The sequence below is a fragment of the Protopterus annectens genome, chromosome 2.part0, assembly GCF_019279795.1.
Source record: "Protopterus annectens isolate FY-2018-M chromosome 2.part0, PAN1.0, whole genome shotgun sequence".
Taxonomy (NCBI): Eukaryota; Metazoa; Chordata; order Ceratodontiformes; family Protopteridae; genus Protopterus; species Protopterus annectens.
Window position 1 is genome coordinate 11,483,749 of NC_056728.1, and position 21,748 is coordinate 11,505,496.

Sequence of the window (21,748 nt, forward strand, 5' to 3'; positions counted from 1 at the left end):
AATAAAACCCTGCACCTCTGATTACAGGAAGCAGCTAATTTGCTGAGCTAAGTTGCTTTGCTTGGGACTGAGTCAGATGTTAATAAACCGTGAAAACAAATGATTTGTAGATAGGTAACAAATATAGTTTAATTCAGGTAGCTTAGTGCAGAATATTATGAGAGAGATGCCAGTGAATTAGTCTTCAGTTTCAAACCCTCAGCCCCTATTTGCACAGTGTGTGATTAAGCAAGTCACTCAGTAAGCAAATAGGGCCTGAGTGTGTGAGTGAGTCACTGAAGCAGACAGTGCTGCTTATCATCACTGAAAAGAAGCAGTTGTGCCTAGTGGATATACCTAGTTAATAAGAAAAAAAAAGGAAATACTACTACCTATTACAACCTGGCAAACTAGGCAGACACAGGTTAATGATCTCCTTGTATTATGTAATTCAAAGATCTGCTAGTATTTACAGCTATTACCTACATAACATTAATGTAGCAATACTGAGGATAAAGCCAATAGTTGCTTCATTTTAGTTAATCTGTATTGCTTCTGTTTTTATGTGGAAGCCATAACTAATGCAGTACCACAGCTGAAGCTTAAATGGGGGTATCTACAAGTTCCTTAAGACTCTAAGATGACACCTCCTTTTGTGTCTTTCATGCTTGCTGGTTATTAATGACTCATTTTTTCCTTGTGACATCTTGTTCTAGGATTCATGTGCTCTAAGTACAGTATTTCATTTATCTTGAAATGGATGTTGGTTTGCCATTCAGCTGTTTCATCTGAGAGTTAATTTCAGCTCTCCATTCATGCCATAGAATTCAGTATGTTGCTTTAACCTAGAAAGGAGAGCATTCTTCATTTCTGCAATGCTGAAGACCAGTGGTCCTTGGACTGACCTAAAACAGTACGGAGCTTATGCTGAGCTGAATGGAGTGCAACCTGTTGCCTTGCCTATTTGGTTTGTAATCATATAACACAGTACAAAGTTGATCAGCTTTCTTAATCCTTTTTTATACGGAGAAATAAGCAGGACAAATGTTGGTATCAATACCATGAATTAGACTGCTGACACCCTAAATATTTTATATCAAACCAAACTCTTCAGCCTGTTTTTTTCACATTTACTCCATTCTCCACATTTCATAACCTGGTACAAGTTGCTGAAAACATAAAATCTCATATCATGAAAAGCAGCCATAGTCTTGACTAAACTCAAAGCATGTTATGCTTCATACAGGAAATCCCCCTGTGGAACTAACAGAATAGGAGGTGTTCCAGTGCTGGGCACCCCTACATGTCTAGGATGGATTGTTCTATGTCTGCTTGCAGTGGGTAGAACATGTTGCTATGAACAAGAAGCCATCTTATGTAGTCTGCTTCTCAGAACATTATTCTCTTGAGAAAAGTTTAAGACCTGCTTCAGCAGAAACCATGCTGGGTGTGTACCAGAAAGCCTTGCAATTTCTTTCCCATGTGCCATCACATTTACATTTGAGATTAATGTAACAAACTTAAAACAAATGGAAACTATATGGCCATGGGTAAAGATGTCATGCCAGCTGGACAAGTTCATTTCATTTGGGGTCATACGGTTTCTGACTCCTTCACAGATACTTATTCAAACAATACAGACTGATAACCATTGAAAACAGTTCCATTTATCACAACATTTTTATATAGTACTGCACTTAAAAAACACAAATGGAATATTTCATATGCATTACTCTTACTCTCAGAAGAATGTTGACCTGTACCCAATGGCACAGGAAATGAGGAATGGGTGATTCTTGACCCGGAGGCTTTTCCAGAATTAGTATCCCCAGGATTCTGTGCATCGACTTGGACTGTGTAGATAGCATGCTTACTGGACACTTGGTCCGCACTTATCCCTCCATTCTGGGCTGGCTTCTGGGCATGCCCTTTATGGCTCACAGGAATGTGGCAGAAACGTCCAGTGAATTCAGGTGGGCACAAACAGTGGTTACGGGAAGTGCACTGCCCCCCATTCATGCAAGGAAGTGGACAGACGACTGCAAAAGAAAATACAAAGCAAACATTAACGGTTACAGTTTGCATATATACGTACACAGCAGCTATTAGTATACAGATGGCTAATCAAAAGGTGGAATACTTCAGCAATAAAGTATGACAGTGTATAATTTGATGTGATTTGAGATATGTAACTAGTGTTATTCTGATGTGTAAATCAGTGACTTACCCATTTGAAAACTAATATTCTGCTCTGCCATACTGCACCTATGGCAAAGTTCATATATAAAAGTTCAAGTCCAATGTACTTTACCGCTGATGAGGAAGGTTTGCTGCTCCATTTAGACCCTTTTTGGCCACAAACCAGGTATACACAAATAATAACAATATATAGTAAGATATTCTGAGTATATGTTTTCAGGGGTTACATGTGCTTAAAAAAGATTTATAGTACAGTTGTATAACAGCACCTTCTTTATGCATTTCACATTCAGCACACAGCAGCTTGAGATTTATGGTTGCCATTTAGCTCTCACAGAGAAAAAAACAGAAAGATGCACATCAAAAGGAATGAAATGGCAGTCAGAACTATTTATGAACAGATTAATAAGATTTCATAATTCCACTGCATATTTAGCCATTTAGATTAAAGTGTACATACTAGGGTGTTTGTTTTTATTTTACATTTTAAGGCTTAATTTTTTTATAGAGATAACTGAAGTCATATCTCCTAAGACCCTTCCAGTCCCAAGCTTATAGTCCCTCTCATTTTTCTTTGCCCCTTTTTGTAATCTTTATGGGAAATAATAGCATAATGTATTATTCATCACATATTTTGGCACATATCTGTTTTATCTAAGGCTGCATAAATGTAAGCAATGTTTAAAATTCTCTTGAAATGTACTTTGTCCCACAGTGAGTAATCAAGCGTATTGATCCATCAAATGAACTTTAGTGAGTACTGAGGCAGTGAAAATAGCTCTCAGAAAGTGATTTACCACTTGCTGAAACAGTGCTTCAGCAACTGACATGCGCCCGACAGGGAGATGAAGCCCTGACTGTAATGCAACTGACCCACATTTGATTAGTGGCTCGGGTGCTGAAAGGGCCAGCAGAGAAGATGGAAGTGAGGAGATGATGCTGAATTGTTCTTCAGAGTGAGAAGGAAGATGATTCAGCTTGCTTCACAGTTGACACGTACTGGTAGTGGAGTGATCATCCACATAAGGTGCCAGTAGGTCCAATACACCAGTGATGCCCCATTTTACCAGAAAGTTGGGTATGCTAGCACAGCATTCCTACCTCAGAATAGTAGCATTTCCATAAGATCTTGCAAGCTGCATATGGTGATGGGTGTTAGGGAAGTATATGTGATCAGCAGACTGGCCTACATTGTAACACCTTACTGTCATTTCCTGGAGAAACAAATGGGTTGATAAGATTCTCTAGACAGTAAACAGGTGAGCTGGAAGGCTCTTGCACCATACATGGATGTCTGGTTCTTACCCACGGGAGGAAATAATGACCAAATATGTATCAGGTAGGGGAATGTTTAGGCAAATCTCATGATCTAGGAGGATTGTAGATGCGGGAAAATTATGTTTGTTTTATTTTTTATAGGCCTATTTAGGTGAACAACAATAACTATACATAGTGCACATGCTATGCGTAGATATACATACATACATTAGTACGAATATTTCAGGCATGGGCAATAATGCCCTTCTAGCTTGCCAATATACCAAAACAGTTATTCTCATATTAAGTGTCCAGGTTGTTCTTAAAAATATCTAAACTAGTTTGTTTTAATGTAATTTTGTAATCTATTCCATGTATCAGCTACTCTCTCAGACATCCAATTAGTGCACCTCTCATTCCTATATAATCTTTCACATAGGTTGTCTGATGATTCTCTGCTATGTAGAGGTAATTGTCTCTAAATGCCCAATATACCTGAATATGATCTCCTCTTAAATATTTATATGAGACACTGTCCTTCCCATTCAGGCACATATTAAGTGATGCAGTTCAGATTAACATTACTGTCTTAAGAACAGAAAGCATCCAATCATTTATTTCCAAAAGCAATAACTATAAAAATATTTCAGTAGTTCCATTTCCCTAAATTTACAGAACACAGCTGAATGCTTTATATTGTTGTTGTGTCTTTCGGCTTTTCCCGGTTAGGGGTTGCCACAGCAGAACTCTGGTCCGCTAATGACTGGCAGTGGATTTTTACGTGCCAAGTTGCCAGCCCTGACGCACAACCTTCAACGAAGGTATGCCCATTCACGCATGTCTCCACATAGAAGACACTCTAGCTGAGAATCAAACAGGACAACGTCTTACTGTGAGGCGACAACGCTACCGCAGCACCACCACCGCAAAAGGGTAGTATTTTTATGTAAATTAAAAGTCTACACAAGCAATTCTAACTTGTAATGGCTTTTATAGGGATTTCTGCAACTGCTGTACTATCTTCTTTTGCCTGCTATTTTAAATGTACGACTGTTTGTTATTGATTGCATTACCATTTAAGGAGAATATTTGTTAAATAACTAGTAAACTAGTGCTTATTTTGAATTTCATTTACATATACTAGGGACTGTAGATTACTGTATCAATCACTACAAGACTGTACAAACAAGGGACAATATTTAGTTACATCACTGGTTTATCAGTTGTTTTTACACTAAGTACTGAAAAATGGTTTTACACAAACTATTCTTAATTTGTGTATTTGATCATTACATATGTAGTTAGGCAGACAGACACATATGCTCAAAGACAAATAGACCATTTGGTTTCTGCAATAAACATTGTAGCAGTGCCAGGTCCTGAGGCCTGAAGCTCTGATTTTAACTCAGTACACCACAGAATGAAGCATTGAATCCAGTCCCTGGCAGAGGTAGAAAGATGGACAGACTGATCAGCAGGTACCAGCTCTCTTGTGTAGCAGATTCTGGGTGTGGAGAAAAGTGAGAGTCACATCGACGTTCAAACCAGAGATAATATATAAAGTGGGCATAAACTTGAGGTCCCATGTATGGAGTTCTGTTAGAACACACAGAGAACATCATTGCATTTATAAAATGCATGCAGATTTCAAAGATATTGAGTTTTGTGACCATTTATACCTTAGGCTGCACCCCCTTTCTTTATGAGGTCTAGGCTGGTCAAGCCTGGGGTGAATTTGTGGGTGCCCATCTAATTATCTAGGTCCTGTTTGAGGGATGATAATGTATCATACTGTTTCAATTGTAGCGGCTGTCTGTTCCAGAGGTGGGCTAGGTGAGAATGATACATTTTTTCTTCATCATGTTTTATTTATCTGCTGGTGATGATTTAGGTCCCTGGTTCTGGTATCTGTGGAACTATTAAACTTATGATGGTCAAGAGATCCAGAACAACTGAGTCTCTAATGGCACAGAAGGCAAGGCACAGATCATCCCTAAGGATTATAACTCAATGACTACAGGGACAGTGCTTCACGTCTGCCTTGGTAGGTCAGGGTATATAAGACTATGACCTTCTTAGTTAGGAGTTGCTGGGGTCCTTCAAGTTTTTTGACATGTGCACTGAAGTAAATCCTGAAGGAGGTATTGCCCTCAATAACTGGCTTAATCAATGCTGACAATAAGGGGACAATTGAGACAATGACCTCTTTAGATTTGAATGATATTTGCTTGGCAATTAGCTGCTCTAAGAAGGAAGATTTTCTGACTACTGTTGTCACAGGATGATCAAAAGAGAGAAAATTATAAACCCATGATCTGCATTCCTTAACATTTTCATTTAAAAGTGGGGTATTGTCTATATTGCATGCTGAGGGAAATGTGTGCCTACCAAATCTGACAATATTGCAATTTTTTCATTTAATTTGAACCCATTTATAGTATGTCAGTTAGTTATGTGTGTATGTTCTTGCTGAAGACTAGGACATCAGTGGGGGACTTGACAATAAATCCCAGTTTGCCATCATCTGCAAACTTAGTTAGCCTGACATGTTGGTCTCTGGTCTGAATATCAGAAAAGTAAATGATGAAAAAAGGGATTCCAACACTGATCCCTGGGGGTGTCACTGGTTGCTGTTATACTTTCTGAAGAGTCATCTGCCACACTCACTGTGTGGGATCTGTCTTTTAACCAGTTCGCTATCCATCTTACAACATGAGGATCTATTTTAAAAGTGTTAAGTTTACTTACAATACCAGCATGGAGTATAGTGTCAAACACCTTGGCCAGGTCATGATATGCTGGGTGAACACCATGACTACTGCCAACAGCCTGTGTAACCCTCTGAAAGAAGCTAATCCTATTCATTTGGCAGGATCTTCCCTTACCTTGACAAAGACAAACTGCTGTGGGTCAAATTTGATGAGATTTTGTATATCATAGTCTATAAGGTCAGTTATAGTACATTCCCTGGCTTTGCAGATGAGACTTGTTAGGCTGGTTTATAATTCCCAGGTTTGCTTGTAGCTCCTTCCTTTTGGAATGACATCACTGCTGCAGTGTGCTGAACTTCCTGGAGAAAACCTGTAGCTAAACTTAGGTTAAACCATTTGAGGAGTGGCTCTGTCAGCACATGCTCAGTACTGTTTATTAAACATCAAAGTACATATTCAGGCCTCAAGGAAGAAGTAGTTTTGGTCTTAGAAAGCTCCTTCAGTACATGTGACTTTATGATAATGAGGGGTGAGGTTAAGGGATGCAGGGATATGGAAAGAACTCTCTAAGGTACAATTATCACTGAATTTGTTTGCTAGTATACTGGAAATATCTAATGGGTTTGCGTAGGTGTTGCCATTTTAAACTTGTTCACAGTAATGTTGGGTGTTATTACTTTGATTCATAATGTAGCTGAAGAAAAATGTATAATTGTCCTTAGCTTGAAGACACAATTTCCATTTATGGGATGCTTTAGTAGATCTAAAAGTATTTTTCAAGCTTTTAGCAATATCTCTGATAATATATTTGATATGTGGATTTTTGGATCTGCTGTAATAATTAATTTTTTCTTCTTCTTTTATTCTAAAGTCTACCAAGGAGGTTTGTTTTTCAACTTCTCATTATATTTTTTTGCGGTTCGGCCTGCCAGAGCTATGCATTAATGAGCATATAACTCCTTTGTGAAGCGACCTACTGTATTATCAGGGTAGCTGATGCTATCCTGAGGGAATTGCCAATACAATTTGATGAGGTTAGCATTTATGGAATCCTTGAATATGGAGATATTAGATGCAATGCCTTTGGGGAATTTAAAGATAAAAGTAATTTATTTATAGACTGACTTAATCAGTGAAGGAGGTATCATAGTACATGAAGAGACTATAATTTGTAAGAAACAGATTAAGAATATTATGTCTTTAGTAGATTTGTTTAACTATCTGATCCAGGGAGCTTTTGTTTATTAAACCACAGAACCTCTGGGCATACACTACATTGGAGGTATTGGCACTCTGGTTTACTTAAAGTCTTTGAAAACAATGGATTTCATATTTGCAGCAAAGTCGCTGAGAAAATTTAGGAGTCTTACATGATTATTGGAAGACATGGAGGGTGCCCTGTAACAGGCTATAAGCTAATAGCTTTCCTGTTTAGGATGATCTGGAGTTCTACAAGTTCTATTTGTCTTTGGGAATCTGCCTGGTGGTGATGTGTTCCTTAACAAACATGCCACCATAGCTGCCATTGGAGATGTAAAGCCTAGGTATAAGGATGCATTCCGAGTGCAGGAGAGCCTCAACATTGGGCAATGTGCTGTGAGACTTAAGGCATTAACCTGAGCCACCTTAATGTGATCCAGTTTTGGGTTTGATATGTTTGTTATCTTGAAATGCCCATCAGCCGGACTCTGCTTTAAAAAGGCATTAGGAGGCAGCAAAGGCTTTAGCCAGTATGCAGAACCTTGGAATGAGAGGTACAGGCAATCTTCCATGAAGTAAGTTGGATTGTTGAGCATCTTAACCCAGGATAGCACATAATGGAGCCTCCTGGAAAAACACCAAATATTTACTGATTGTTGAAGCCAATTATCTTTTATTTGCAGCTGGACATCCTTCGTGGAGAAGGAAGGATTCCACTTAGGACCAGTGCCTTGCCTGCATTTGGCACATGTATGGTGAGTTCTGGTATGTCTCTTTACATGTCCCTCAGGTTTTGCACTCTAAATCATTCACTCCCATATGAACTACTACCATGTTGTAGTCATTTTTGTCAGGTTAAAGGGTTTTTACAACCCCTGTGATGTCCGAGATCCTGGCAACTGAATGACTACTCACCCTTACCCTATCTTTGTCCACCCTATTGTGTAAAGAGTCTCTATGCCTAATTATAGAAACACTTGTAACTAAGATATTTTTATTAGTACTGTGGTTTGGCATAACAGATTTGAAGTGATTTGACTTTTGGTGACTCTTTGCTATAGGTATACATGAAGGAAATGGGGTGTTGGACTTTTACTGCATCCTAGTCTTCCCTGATGTAGGAAGGTTTGGTAATGATTTTTTTACAGCCTCAGTGTAAAAAATGTTAATGTAATTTTCTTTAGATTGTGGTAGAAGTGGGTGATGCTCATAGTCCATATATTTTGTGAAAGGTAAGCCCCCAAATTAGTTAAATATTTGCAACTGTCACAGACAAAATTATCTGTTTTGAGTTAGAGTTTATTATCTGTGAGCATAAGGCAGTTACTTCACTGCCTGAATATACTAAGTGTTAGGATACTGGCAACAGAAGGGAAAAATTGGGCTGACCATCTGTTTCTGTCCAGTGGCTCATGGAATTTATTCAAAAAGCACACAGAATAAGCCATGTTTAGCTAGATGTGCTAGTTTATGGAAGGATGTGATGATTTAAGGTGAAATGCACACTTGAGGCTATTAATAAGATGTAATGGAGATTAAATTTATGGAGCAGTCATGATTTCCTATGCTTTGTAAAAACAATGTGTGCTTACTGGCTAAAATGGCAACTATCATCTTATGAGCAGTGTAGAACAGCTATGGGTTGCTGGGAGGGCTGTACAGTAATCCAAATGAGCACTGTGGCTTGTCGCATAGCTACAGGCAGTTGTGAGCATGCGTACATTCTTCTAGGAACATTGACTAAACAGGGTCTGAGAGTAGGAGGAGATATGAGTATGGAAGTAAATAAATAAAAATTAATGAAATTTAAGGCAAAGTCACTAAAATCAGAAACAGTGTGGGCTGCATGTTCCTTCCCCTCAGAAAAAAAAAAAGGTTGTTCTCCCTCTTCCAAGTTCAGGTTCCCTCACATAAATAAAAAGCATTCCTTTCCCAAGCAGCTGCATGACATGTTCTCCCCAGCACTACAAATGAGCAACATGGGAAGGGAGGAAGGATGATGGGGAGATGAACAAATGAGTAACATGGGAAGGGAGGAAGGATGATGGGAAGATGAACAAATGGGTAATGTGGGAAGGGAGGAAGGATGATGGGTAAATGAACAAATAGGGAATGTGGGAAGGGAAGAAAGCTGATGGGAAGATGAACAAATGGGCAACATGGGAAGGGAGGAAGGATGATGGGGAGATGAACAAATGGGTAATGTGGGAAGGGAGGAAGGATGATGGGGAGATGAACAAATGGGGAATGTGGGAAGGGAAGAAAGTTGATGGGAAGATGAACAAATGGGCAACATGGGAAGTGAGGAAGGATGATGGGGAGATGAACAAATCAATAATGTGGGAAGGGAGGAAGGATGATGGGGAGATGGGGATTCAACGGTAGAGCTAAGGTCCTGAAACATTAATTACAAAAAAGTTGTAGCAGAATGTTAATGTATAATGCTAAGACTAAGGCACCATCGTGTATGTATTCGTTACTTAGATGAAAGCAGACTAATGCTATGAAATCTTATACAACACAATACAAAAATAACAGTTATACAATAAAAAAATGACAGTTATACACACTCCTTATTTATTAACCATGTACGTTACATAGGCACATGTGCTGCACAGTCTATGTAAAACCTTCACCTCCTCCTCCTCCTACGCAAACACTGGCCTGATTTATACCGATCAGGTGCACTGCTCAGTAATAAAACACTAGACTGTTTGATATCAGTGTGATGAAAAACAGAACAAATAACAGCAAATGTTAATTGTATAACCATTTCATATTTCTAACATGCAATTACAGAATTTAGAGAATGGTATCAAAATGGGTATTATAAATAAGACAATGTAAACAAGAGCAGGTGAGACTGACAGTGTCAAAAATTAAAAAAAAAAAAAAAAAAACTTATATTCCTTATAAAAGGTATGCTACTCTCCCAGATGTAAACCCTTTTGTTGTTCCAACACATGATGACTTTGGATTTTGTGCCCTAGGATCTGTTTTTCTTCTTTTTTTTTTTTTTTGGCAAGGTTTCTTCTGGTTCTGTGCAGTACACGTTTTATTCAATGAGTTTCTGGGAGTTACAAGATTCCCCCCATGTAACTCAGGAAGATCATCAATGCATGTCATCCCACTAGTAACGCCACATGCATTTTATTCAACACTCAAAACATCCAAGTACTTCCCAGCTTTGTAAGAAATGTTGCAAAATAGAGTCATATGTTGAAAAAATATTAATGTTCAGAGAAATTTGCTGCCTGTGAGAGGCTTAACATTTGAAAAAAGACTTGAAATTGCTCAGACAAGGGAACTGTTCTGCAACAGAACTTTCTAGCAGACAGATCTGTAACCCAAAAATACATAATACACAGAGATCATATAGAAAAGAAACAGAACTAAGGGTGATGCATGTTCCAGACGTGGCAGAAATCCGTCGTAGCTCACAACTTGTAATTTCCAAAATTTATCCTGTTATGCGTACAGGGAAAGTGACTGAGGAGAAGGCCTTGTGAGTGACATACACAGGCTGCAGTGTTACTGGGGCAACAATCTGGAATACACAAATGTGTGCAGAGATATAAAAGAGCCAGAACTTGTAGAAAGGAAGAGTGCTTAAAAAACTACAGTGCACATCAAATCACAATATAACAAAGAAGACACTTGATCAAACATGATAAACACTTCCTTCTGCATAGTGCATGCATTGCCTGCAGCTTGTATTTGGTAAAACACAATACTTCTCAACCTCTTAGCACAAAAATCTGGGCAAAGCCAAAAATAATGGGGGACAAAGTCCCAAAAATAGGGACAAATTTGAAATATTGCTCCTATAAACTTAGAAAGTTGTTAGAATAAAAGTTCTTGTGTTATCACACATTTTCTGAAGGATATTAAGTCTGAAAATCAAATGCCTACCATTATTTAGTGAATTCAGTCTTCACTGATTTTCCACAAAAATCTAGAAAACTACAAATTTCATGGGGAACAGACCAAAAATTTGAGGCAAAAATCTGAACATTTGAAAGGTATGTATAACACTCTTGTTCTACCGAAATGTAGCTTAGTCTTAACATATGAAGTACCACAGAAGACAAATTACATTCACAAGGCTTCTACAACTTCTGTGATATTTTCATCAGCCTTCCACGTGTTTGTGCCCATATACCTGTATTAACAGATCAATAGTGTATAACTTGCAAAACAATGTGACTCTTAAATTTTCTTTTAATGAAAAATATACAATTAATATAGTTCCCTTTGTTTTATGTATGTGCTGCTTGGGGTGTGCAGTGACAGCGTCCCTAATGGGGATGGGAGGGCCAATGCCTGCCAGTACACCTTTAATTGGCTTTAGATATGTCATAGGGTATCTCATATCTTATAGGTTCATAGGTTGGTACTAGGCAATCTTTTGGTATTGAGATGGGTCCTTTAGGGGGTGAAGTTGGCACTAAATCGATCTGCCAGGATATCTCATCCTGTGTTCTAACTGCCCCAGGGATGACAATGTGTGGTGCCTGAAGGACGAGCACTGAACCCTCAAATAGTTCAGCTGGACTAAGTGGGATATTTGAAGAGAAACTGACTTTGATGCTACCCAGAAATAATAGCTGTCATTTCTACTTTCAGCTGTAAGCAGCTGCTGTGTGGGGTAATTCTCTGACCTTAGTTAAAATATTCTGGAGCCATGTTCTTAAAGTGATCATGGTAAAGATTACTACAAAGCATTCAACACAGATGTAGAATAGTGTGTGCATGTTGTACCTTTAAGAAGCATTTCAAGGTCGGCACATGCATATAAATAGCCATCACGTGCTAGCTTCAGTGCCATTTTGTGAGTGCAGCCAGAGAGTGAGCATGTATGAGTGCAATAGCTAGTTTGTTTATAAGTTTGCCTAAATTAAAGTTATTAAGCCTCAATCCTGATGTGTTTGTACATAATAAATGATAAATGATAGTGGTTTGTGTGTGTAGACAACTTAATTATGGTTTTAATATATGTGTTTTAATCAACATTCAAAACACTTTCAGTCCTATAGATTTGCTTTATGAAAGTTCTAAATTTACTTGCATTTTAATATGCATGATTTCTGATTAGCTGCAATTTGTTGTGACTAACTGCAGAAGTTTTAAATGATTGTTCAGATGTAACACAAGTTTTGTATCTGGAAAAGAAAAGAATGACTTGAAAACATTAGCTTTTAATAAAGTATCTTGCAGTTTAGTGACAGAGTATAGAGATGGCTTGTTCTATAATTGTGTTATATTCAAGCTGTACAGGAAATGCACTTTTGAAACTATAATGATAGAGATATTTGCTTCTCACAGAAAGTTTTTTTTAGTTCAAGAGTGGAGATCCCTGTAGGACCTTCACCAGAAAAATCTGTGGAAAATACCAGGAAACTTGAGGGAAGATGTGGATCTGCTCAAGTAGTACAAGGAGTCCAAGTGTTGGTTTACTCAAGGAGTAGAAGGAGTAAAGTGTGGATGCACTTGGGATTACAGTGCAGCATCTGATCAGTCCTACAGTATCAAGGACTACTGTGTTTCTATAAAAGATGCTAAAACTGGTACTTGAAGTGTCTAGAAATTATGTTTTGTAGAAGTGTGCTTATCTTATTGTATATGGAAAGTGGACTTTAAATTCACTTTTACACTGTAAGTAAACTACACTTATATGTATTACATGAGCTACAACATACAAACATATTTTACATATTCCTGCCAGTTTTATATAGTTGAAGTATGTATTGCTGTATTTAGTATTCTTCAGTTCTTTATGTTTATCTAATCTTGACCTTAGTTCATGGCAAAAAGTTCCAGGTTACACTGAATTCATGTACCTGAGTAACAGATTATTAAATAACTGAAGGGAATAAATGAAATTATTGTTGGTCTAGTAAAATATATTCAGTTGCTTCAACCATCTTTTTCAGTACAAATGCACTTTTTGCTTATAGGCAGTTGTAAGTATCTTAGCATGTAAGCTGGCCATGAAGGTGGAGACATTGTCCCATAGAAATGAAAAAAAAGTTGTTTCACATTTCCAAACAGTAAGTACTGCTGGGAACTTAAACTGGAAGTGGTCTCTCTAATCAATGTTATCTTCTGGTAATTCTTCAAATACCACAAGAATGTGAGTGGAATTGCTGCCAGGTTAAAGGTCAGAGTTAAACAAGTCTCCTAAACACAGAGGAGGTAACACAATGAAAAACATTTCACCTACTATCTGCAGCACAAATAAATGGCTTTAATGGAAAAGCTCACTCAGACTCATCCACAGATTGCTGTGAGGGAAAGGTTAGTTTATTTTTGCTTCCTTGTGTTTTGTATTGCTTCAATGTCTTCTGTTTTGTATATTGTGGTTTATTTTCTTTACTCTGTGTTTTACTTGTATTCTGCTTTTAATTGCATATTTAAACTAGGAAAGAGACCTCAGCTGTGTCTCTTGTGAGTCACATACAAATTAAATTTCCCTAGCCCTTGTGCTGTTTTGTTTTTAAACTCAGCTCTCTTTCTAGTTACCTGCCCTTAATGTTAATTTGACAGCATATTTCCTTCCCTTTGCTCCTTCAATGGCTATTGTGGGTTAGCAGAAAATTATCATTTTGTGAAGTTACTTCCCTTCAGCTATTTAAATTTATTGCCAACCAAAATGACACTATAGAGGTGTAAGATAACGTACAAGCCAATCCAGCAATCCACAAATTGATTTCATTATTTCAAAAAATAAAAAACATAAAACACTTAACTATTTAAATTTATTGGCCAGCCCACTGTGTTCTGTGGACCAGAATACAAAGCACCCACCCCCTTCCAATTTATCCTGTTCTTGTAAAATTAGTGGCTCCCTACTTAGATAACCAAAGCTTAAGTTACTCCCTCTTTTACATGTAATGGATTACTGTACACTACAAGTTTTAGGACATTAACCCATCTTTTCCATCTTACATTTAAAATCTGGATCATCTATTTCAAGACTACCGATTACTGGACAGCCCGTCTTCTGCCTCTTAGTAGTCATCTTGGGATTAGTGCATCTGTTTTGCTCCTAGTGAAAGAAGGAGCATACTGACATTATTTCCTGGAGACTGCTGATCACCAGAAAGCCTAATAACTGCTTCATAGTTGCTAGCTTGGAATTTGTGTTTATGTTTTGCTCCTGGTGAGAGAAGGAGCAGAGTGCATTGATTCTTGACCAATTCTGACTGGGCAGTGAATGTCTTGGAGGAGGGGTTGGCATAATGATTAAGGTCTTTACCCCTGTGTTGGACCTTCCTGATTGATCTGGTTGCTAGTCAAGACATCTACCAGGAAAAAGCTACAACAAGCCTACAGACCTTTGCATCATCTGGGACAAGGCAAACGCTTATGGTCTGCTTCTCATTTTGGAATTGCTGCTACTGTTTTGTTTCTGGTAAGAGAAGAAGCAAAGGAGCATTGCATCCTTGCAGCATGAAGGTGTGGTGAGACCAGCACTAGTAGTAGCCATTTAGGTGAATCCCCTCCTTTCATCATTCTTGACAGAGCTAATTATTTCTCTTCACTAAGTACTGCTTGATTTGCTGTTGTCAAACTTAACTTCAGAATATCTCCCTGTGTTTGACAGTACCCTGTACGGGTGGCCACGGTGGTGCAGTGGTTAGCATTGCTGCCTCACAGCAAGAGGTTCTCCGGTTCGATCCTCGGCTGGGGTGCCTTCTGTGCGGAGTCTGCATGTCCTCCCTGTGGTCACGTGGGTTTCCTCCGGGTGCTCCAGTTTCCTCCCACATCCCAAAGACATGCTGCAGGTGGATTGGACACTCTAAATTGGCCCTAGGTGTGCGTGTGAGTGTGCCTTCTGTGGAAGGTTGGGCGCCGAGCTGGCAACTCGACACCGTAAAACTCCACTGCCAATTACTATGCGGACAAGGTGATCCGCTGTGGTGACCCCTAACCGGGAAAAGCCGAAAGAAGAAGTTTGACAGTACCCTGTACAGACACAGACACCTTGAGCAAGGGTCTATATCATAAGTACAAAATGGCTGAAAACCAAACACGTAATGAGCGACACATATTCAACAAAATGCATTTAAGCAATTCGATGACTATGTCATAGAGCAAGGAGGTAGTTGGCCAACTATACATGTTGAATATGTCATAGGGCAAGGAGGTAGTTGGCCAACTACATCTCGGAGTTGGTATATTTAGTTAGGGGGTGTGTGGAGGGTACAGCCCCCCATGTTTGGGGGTGTGTGGGGGGGGTGAAGGCCCCCACCTGATTCGGGTTTCTAACTTCTTTTTTGTGAATGGCCGTGTGAATTTTTTCGCTAGGAAAAAAATTTGAGGTCGTAGCCATTCACTGTTTACAGTGTTCGCGTTTTATGTGTCGACGTATATGTAGTCACACATATGATCTTTCATGCTTATGATATAGACCCCTTGAGCAGAAATTTTTCCTTTAAAAGCACCCTTGAAATTTCACCAATATCTAGTTACACACAGAGCAACTAGTTTGCAGAAGCAAGCACTGTCCCCCTATATCTGCAAACCAGATACTCCTCTGACATTACTTTATATTCTCACTCTGACCATCTAATCAATAAAAAAGGTCTTGCTGCCATGAGTATGAACTTTCCCACTATCTCTGTTACCAGCTTGGTAGACATGGACATCCTGAGGCAATATAGAAATTGCTTCATGTTTACTGAGGATGTTAATTCTCTAGCAAACTGATATGGTATGTGAAAGATGTATTTACACAATGTCACTGAAGGCAAAGCTGTCACATAAAAGGTCTCCTAATGTCAATCAGGTTGTCAGTAGCACACACACTTCACCCATCATGCACAGCTCAAAGCAGACAGTATACTCACATATGCTGAGACACTTAAATGTAACCTTCCTAAACCCCAAAGACCTCCTAAATGAAGTATACATTACAAATACCCTCAGCAGCCCTGAATGCACTGTTTCAAAACAACACCCACATCAATACATACAGCCACATCTCACGGAACCTCTACTTCTAAGCCCATAAGACAATCCACCACACAATCCAACATTCTGGTCATTAGATACTCCATTGTGAGACACACTTGTGTCCCTCCCACCAGGCTGAATAAGGAGAAAGTCATGGTCAGTTGATTATCAGGGGCCAGGATCCATCATATTACATACTCACTCAGGTCATTGGATCACAAGTACCAGTATGACTCAGTCATCGTCCATGTGGGTGTGAATAACCTCAGACATGGCTCCCTAGGCTATATGAAGATGAACATCATGGAGTTCTCAGAATATGCATGCCAGGATAGTGTGAGCCTAGCAATGAGCAGCATTTTACCTTCTCCAAGGATGATGCCATAATACAAACAGAAGATGACTGACTTTAATTATTGGCATAAGTTCTGCTGTCATTCTAAGATGATGCAATATTTCTCAGCATGGATGGAGATGGTCAGTAGACCATGCTGCTTTGCCAGGGATGATCTGCACCTCTCCCCTCTAGGTTTTTGTAGATTAGCTAAAACATTGTCATCCCCCATAGTGTCTTTTTTAGGAAACAATAAAACTGAAAGTACTTCTGACATAGCAAATCTAAACCGAGGAAATCTAAAGGTGTTACTGCTCAATGCTAGGAATCTAAGCAAAGAAATCCACTCCCTATAAGCTCTCCTCACCCTACAGAATGCGAATGTCTGTCCAGTCACTGAGATGTGGTTTAAAGCCAAGGAATGTACACTACAGTGCAAGGCTATAATGCCTTCCACACATTTAAACCAGCTACTACACAGACAGGAACTAAAGGTGAAGGTATCTTAGTTTATATCAGAAATAAATATACCTCAAGGTGGTCAAACAGGATAATACACTTCAGTTTCTCCACATTCAAATTACCATACACAAAATCCCATACTACTTCCTATTGAGCTATAGGTCCCCCTCTATGACCCAAGAAACCTATAACATGTATTTAAACGGTTTACTATCAGAATTGCGAACGTCACTCGGTCGAACGTTGTATAGTCAAACGCATAAGGTCAGAAACACAAATGTCGAAGGCAGTATAATCAATCGAGGAATGGTTTTACCATGGGTCGAGGTAGGTGTACAGTATAATACCCTACTACAAACATCCTCCCTACCTCGACCCATGGTAAAACCATTCCCAATTGATTATACTGCCTTCGACATTTGTGTTTCCGACCTTATGCGTTCGACTATACAACGTTCGACCGAGTGACGTTCGCAATTCTGATAGTAAACCATTTAAACTTATTGGAAACACTCACCTTCCAGCCCAATACCATATTCATGGGTGTATGTAATTACCCTACTATTAACTGAAAATCATATATGGCACCAAACGTACATGCACAAAAATTGCTGGAGTTTGTAAACACAAACTCCCTGGACCAAATTGTCAATACACTGTCTAGGGGTGCAAACATACTGGATCTAGTCCTCATTAATATGGGAAGATGTTGCACACCACCTAGTATAGCATCTTTTCTGGTAAGGTCAGACCACAAAATAGTCTCCTTTGAAGTAAAAATAAAACCTGGAATCCAAGCTAACCCTGGAAAATTCAGGAACAGCTTTAAGGGTAACTTCCTATTATTAAGTGATAACCTGGCAAAATGTCAAGCTCCCATAAACCCTGAGAACACTGCTGCCTATGAGGAACTGTTCACAGAAACCCTATGCAAGCATGTTAATAGCTGCACATAGGCAGCTCTACCCAACAGGCCGAAGTACAAAACTAACACAAAAAACAAGCCACCCTGGTGGAAACACAGCATTAATAGGCTGTATAATAAAAGGAAGAAAATCATGGCAAAACTTAGGAGGTATAGCACCTAGCAGGATACAAGCACTCTCATCAAACTAAACAAACAACTCAGAGGAGAAATAAAGTTTACCAAAACCAAATTTGAGATAAATGTGGCCTCCCAGGCCAAGGACAACCACAACGCATTTTTTAACTATGTCTGTACCCCCAAAGTCAATATACAATTGTATGCAAAGCTCATTGTTAATGCAGTCATGTATACTGAGCCAGAAGATATAGCAAACCTATTGGCCAAAAAAGTCAGCTCCACCTTTACCCCTGTCTCCCCTTCAACAGTCTCTCAGGAAAATACCATCAAATATAACTCCCCCTGCTATCACAAGTCCTTAATGCCCTCCCTAAGGCCAAGAACTCTGCATCAATGGGCCCAGGCAATTCCAGGATGCCTTCTAAATAACATGAAACATGATATATCAGGCCATCTGGAATTGCTATTTAACTGTGGTCTCCAAACAGGCTTTGTGCCTCATGAATGGAGAACAGCAACAGTCATCCCTCTGCACAAACATGGGCCATCTGCAGACACTGGAAGGTACATATCCATAAGTCTCACTAGTCTCATATGCAAAGCCATGGAAACAATTATCATGGAAATGATCAGTAATGACATAGGAAACCTCCAAACACTGGATCCAACTCGATCTGGTTTCCCCAAGGGCAGGTCATGCCTACTAAACCTGATGACCTTCTTTAAGAAGGTCACCAAAGCAATGGATGAAAGCAAAACATTTCACAATGCCTACCATGACCTGGTCAAAGCATTTGACACAATACCCCACTCAGGCATTATTGACAAACTCAAGAGGTTAGGTATAAATGCTTATGTCATCCGGTGGACAGCCAGCTGGCTCACAGACAGGATCCAGGAAGTTCGAACTGGGTAGCTCACCTATACAAAATGGCCAGTCACAAGTGGAATCCCTCAGTAATCAGTCCTGGGACTGCTCTTTTTTGGCATTTACTTCTCTGAAATCAAGGCCAATAGCAATTGCCTCTGCCTAACAAAATTTGCAGATGATTGAAAACTAGGAGCTGTCATAGAATCCCAAATTGACAGAAATGTTCCCCAGGAAGGGCTGACACAGACAAATAACTGGTGTCAGAGCCATGGACTAAAACTAAATGCCAAGAAATGCATAAGTATTTTCAGGAAGTCATCCACCTCTGATAACTATCATATTGAAAGCACACCCCTAAGAGTTGACCCAGTAGTCAGGGACTTAAGAACACACATAGACAGTAATCTAGCCTTTTACCATCACATGTCCACTGTAGTGAGGAAATCATTCTATGTTGTGCAACTTATAAACAAAGGTATGGCATCAATTGTTCCACTGTATTTGGCATTCATCAGACCTATCACTGAGTTCAATACCCACTTTGGTACCTAATCAGGCAAATTCAACAACTGGAACATCTACAGAGGTTCCTCACTAAAAGAATACAGGGTGTAAGTTACATATCCTATGCAGACCCCCTCAAGGCCCTATCACTGTAATGGTCTCCTACAGGTTGTTAAGGGGACATTTATGCCTGACATGTAAGGCATTTGTCAGACCCCACTCTGATGGGCACTCTGCATATCCGCAAAACAAACAGCACCCAAATTATCTATTCTAAACACTTAAACCTTGCACTGTGATATAAATAGGACCTTCTGGAGAGACAGATATGTATCTCAGAAATTATTCTTTCTCTGGAACAGACTCCCCATCCATGTGAAACAGAGTTCCTCCTTAACCCAATTCAAGTGTAACTTGGAAAGTTGGAAGGGGAACAGGAATGGCAAACATTGGTGCTCAAAGTGTCTGAAATTATTCAGTCTGTGTCTCTGGCAATTGCCAGTCAACTGACTCAAATACCAAAGTTTCAGATTTCCATTTAAAAGTCTATTGCATTCAGACCTCTTGGAGGGGCCTAAAAAACAGTAGAGAAGCATAACACTATAAAGTACAAACGTCACTGTTCGTATAATGGCACAATGACACAATGACAGATCACTGCCTGGAAAATATTTCAAGGAAAGTGTTAACACTAGAAGGCAGAAAATGTTACTAGACATAGAACAAAACGGTGACATCAGTATTTATATATATGAGTAGAAACTAAAATAAACAAACAGCTAATGAAGAAATTGTTTAGCCATTAGTTGCCACATTTTAGTTAAAGTTGTAGTTTGTGGAAAGAAGACATAGGTTATTAGTTGTACATCACTCCTGACTGGGGCATTTGAGGGGAACAGCTGCTGTACTCACAAAGTGTTGCGGCTCATACACAATAAAGAAAAGAAGTGAAAGAAGTGAAAACAAACCAAAACAGCACATTTCTTGCAGTTTTGCTTCTCTTTGAAAAGCACAGTCGCTCTGGGATATAAACACCCAAAACTTAAAAGCAGTCTCTGCTTTAATGTGAACATCTGAAGGAGATTACATTTCATAGTGAGCTTTGATTCTGGCTGTACTAGATAAAAAAACAAAATAGTTATTCAACATTATTTCACTAGAAACAAAGAAAGAAAAAAAATACTAAAAACAGAAAACTGCATTTTGCAGCTGGTTTAGGAGACGTCTCATTTTCCTCTTTACATCTGCTTCTCCTGCTTAAAAGTTCAAGGTGAATCAGTTTGCTTTCCATTCTTAAATCCAAGTAATAATGTCTCATATTTATTATCTTTGGTATAAATGGTATTGCTAAAATGTGAAATCAATCACTCAGTCAATCAATAACATTATGATCAAGTGATATTGGCTCTAAAGAGGAAATTTACACTCAATCGATCTTTTCTGAAGTACTAGGTCACAGGAGATATAAAACAATAGGTTAAACATACTGGACTTCTCTGACTATGTTTCTGAATTTTACAATCCTTTGTAACTTTAAGCCACTGATACTAGTGGTATGCTGTAATTAGAGCAATGATGTTGGTGTTTAATGCCGCCGATGTTCATAGCTATAAAATTACTAAGTGCAAACCTGAACAAGTATTCAGTTATTAAATGAAAATAATTATGGGATGCTTCCAAAAACATTTTTATTCAGAGTTTTATTCAGAGTGCTAGAACAAAGCATTAAAAAAGACAGCAAGCTGCCATATACTCTATACATTTCAGTTTGTCAGTATTAAAATCTATATTTCTTAAAAACAGTACATAAGTACCCAGAATGTATATTGAATAAATAAATGAAAGAAAAGTGGCACCCTTTGAAATACTTTTATATTTTAATTAGGTCTAATATTTAGTAGTTTGTCTAGTAGACATAGCCCTGATATTTTAAAATCTAAGACAAACTCTTTGTATGAGGCAATACAATATAAAATAAATCACAGAGCCCATCTCCATTTTTATTGAGCATAAATTGAAAGAAGCACTCCCAAAGACAATGACGGTATTGAAAGACACCCAGTATTTTTTATAAACTCTGTCTTCATGCCATCAGACATTGGATGGAACAGCAAAATTTGTTATGGTGACAATGGACATGAGAAGTCTTTTCATGGTCATCCCGAATAATTATGGGATTGAACCAGATGAAAATTTTTGACTGAAATAAAAATCTTTGATAAGAACAT

At 38.7% G+C, this 21,748-nt stretch overlaps 1 protein-coding gene across 1 annotated transcript in view; it reads right to left on the minus strand.

The window, feature by feature from the left end:
- Positions 1-21,748, minus strand: part of LTBP3 (latent transforming growth factor beta binding protein 3) — a 1,089,474-nt gene that overhangs the window by 651,698 nt on the left and 416,028 nt on the right. The window contains exon 2 of the mRNA XM_044060493.1: positions 1,719-2,018. Within this exon, the coding sequence (XP_043916428.1) occupies positions 1,719-2,018 (300 nt within the window). The remainder of the gene's footprint in view (positions 1-1,718; positions 2,019-21,748) is intronic.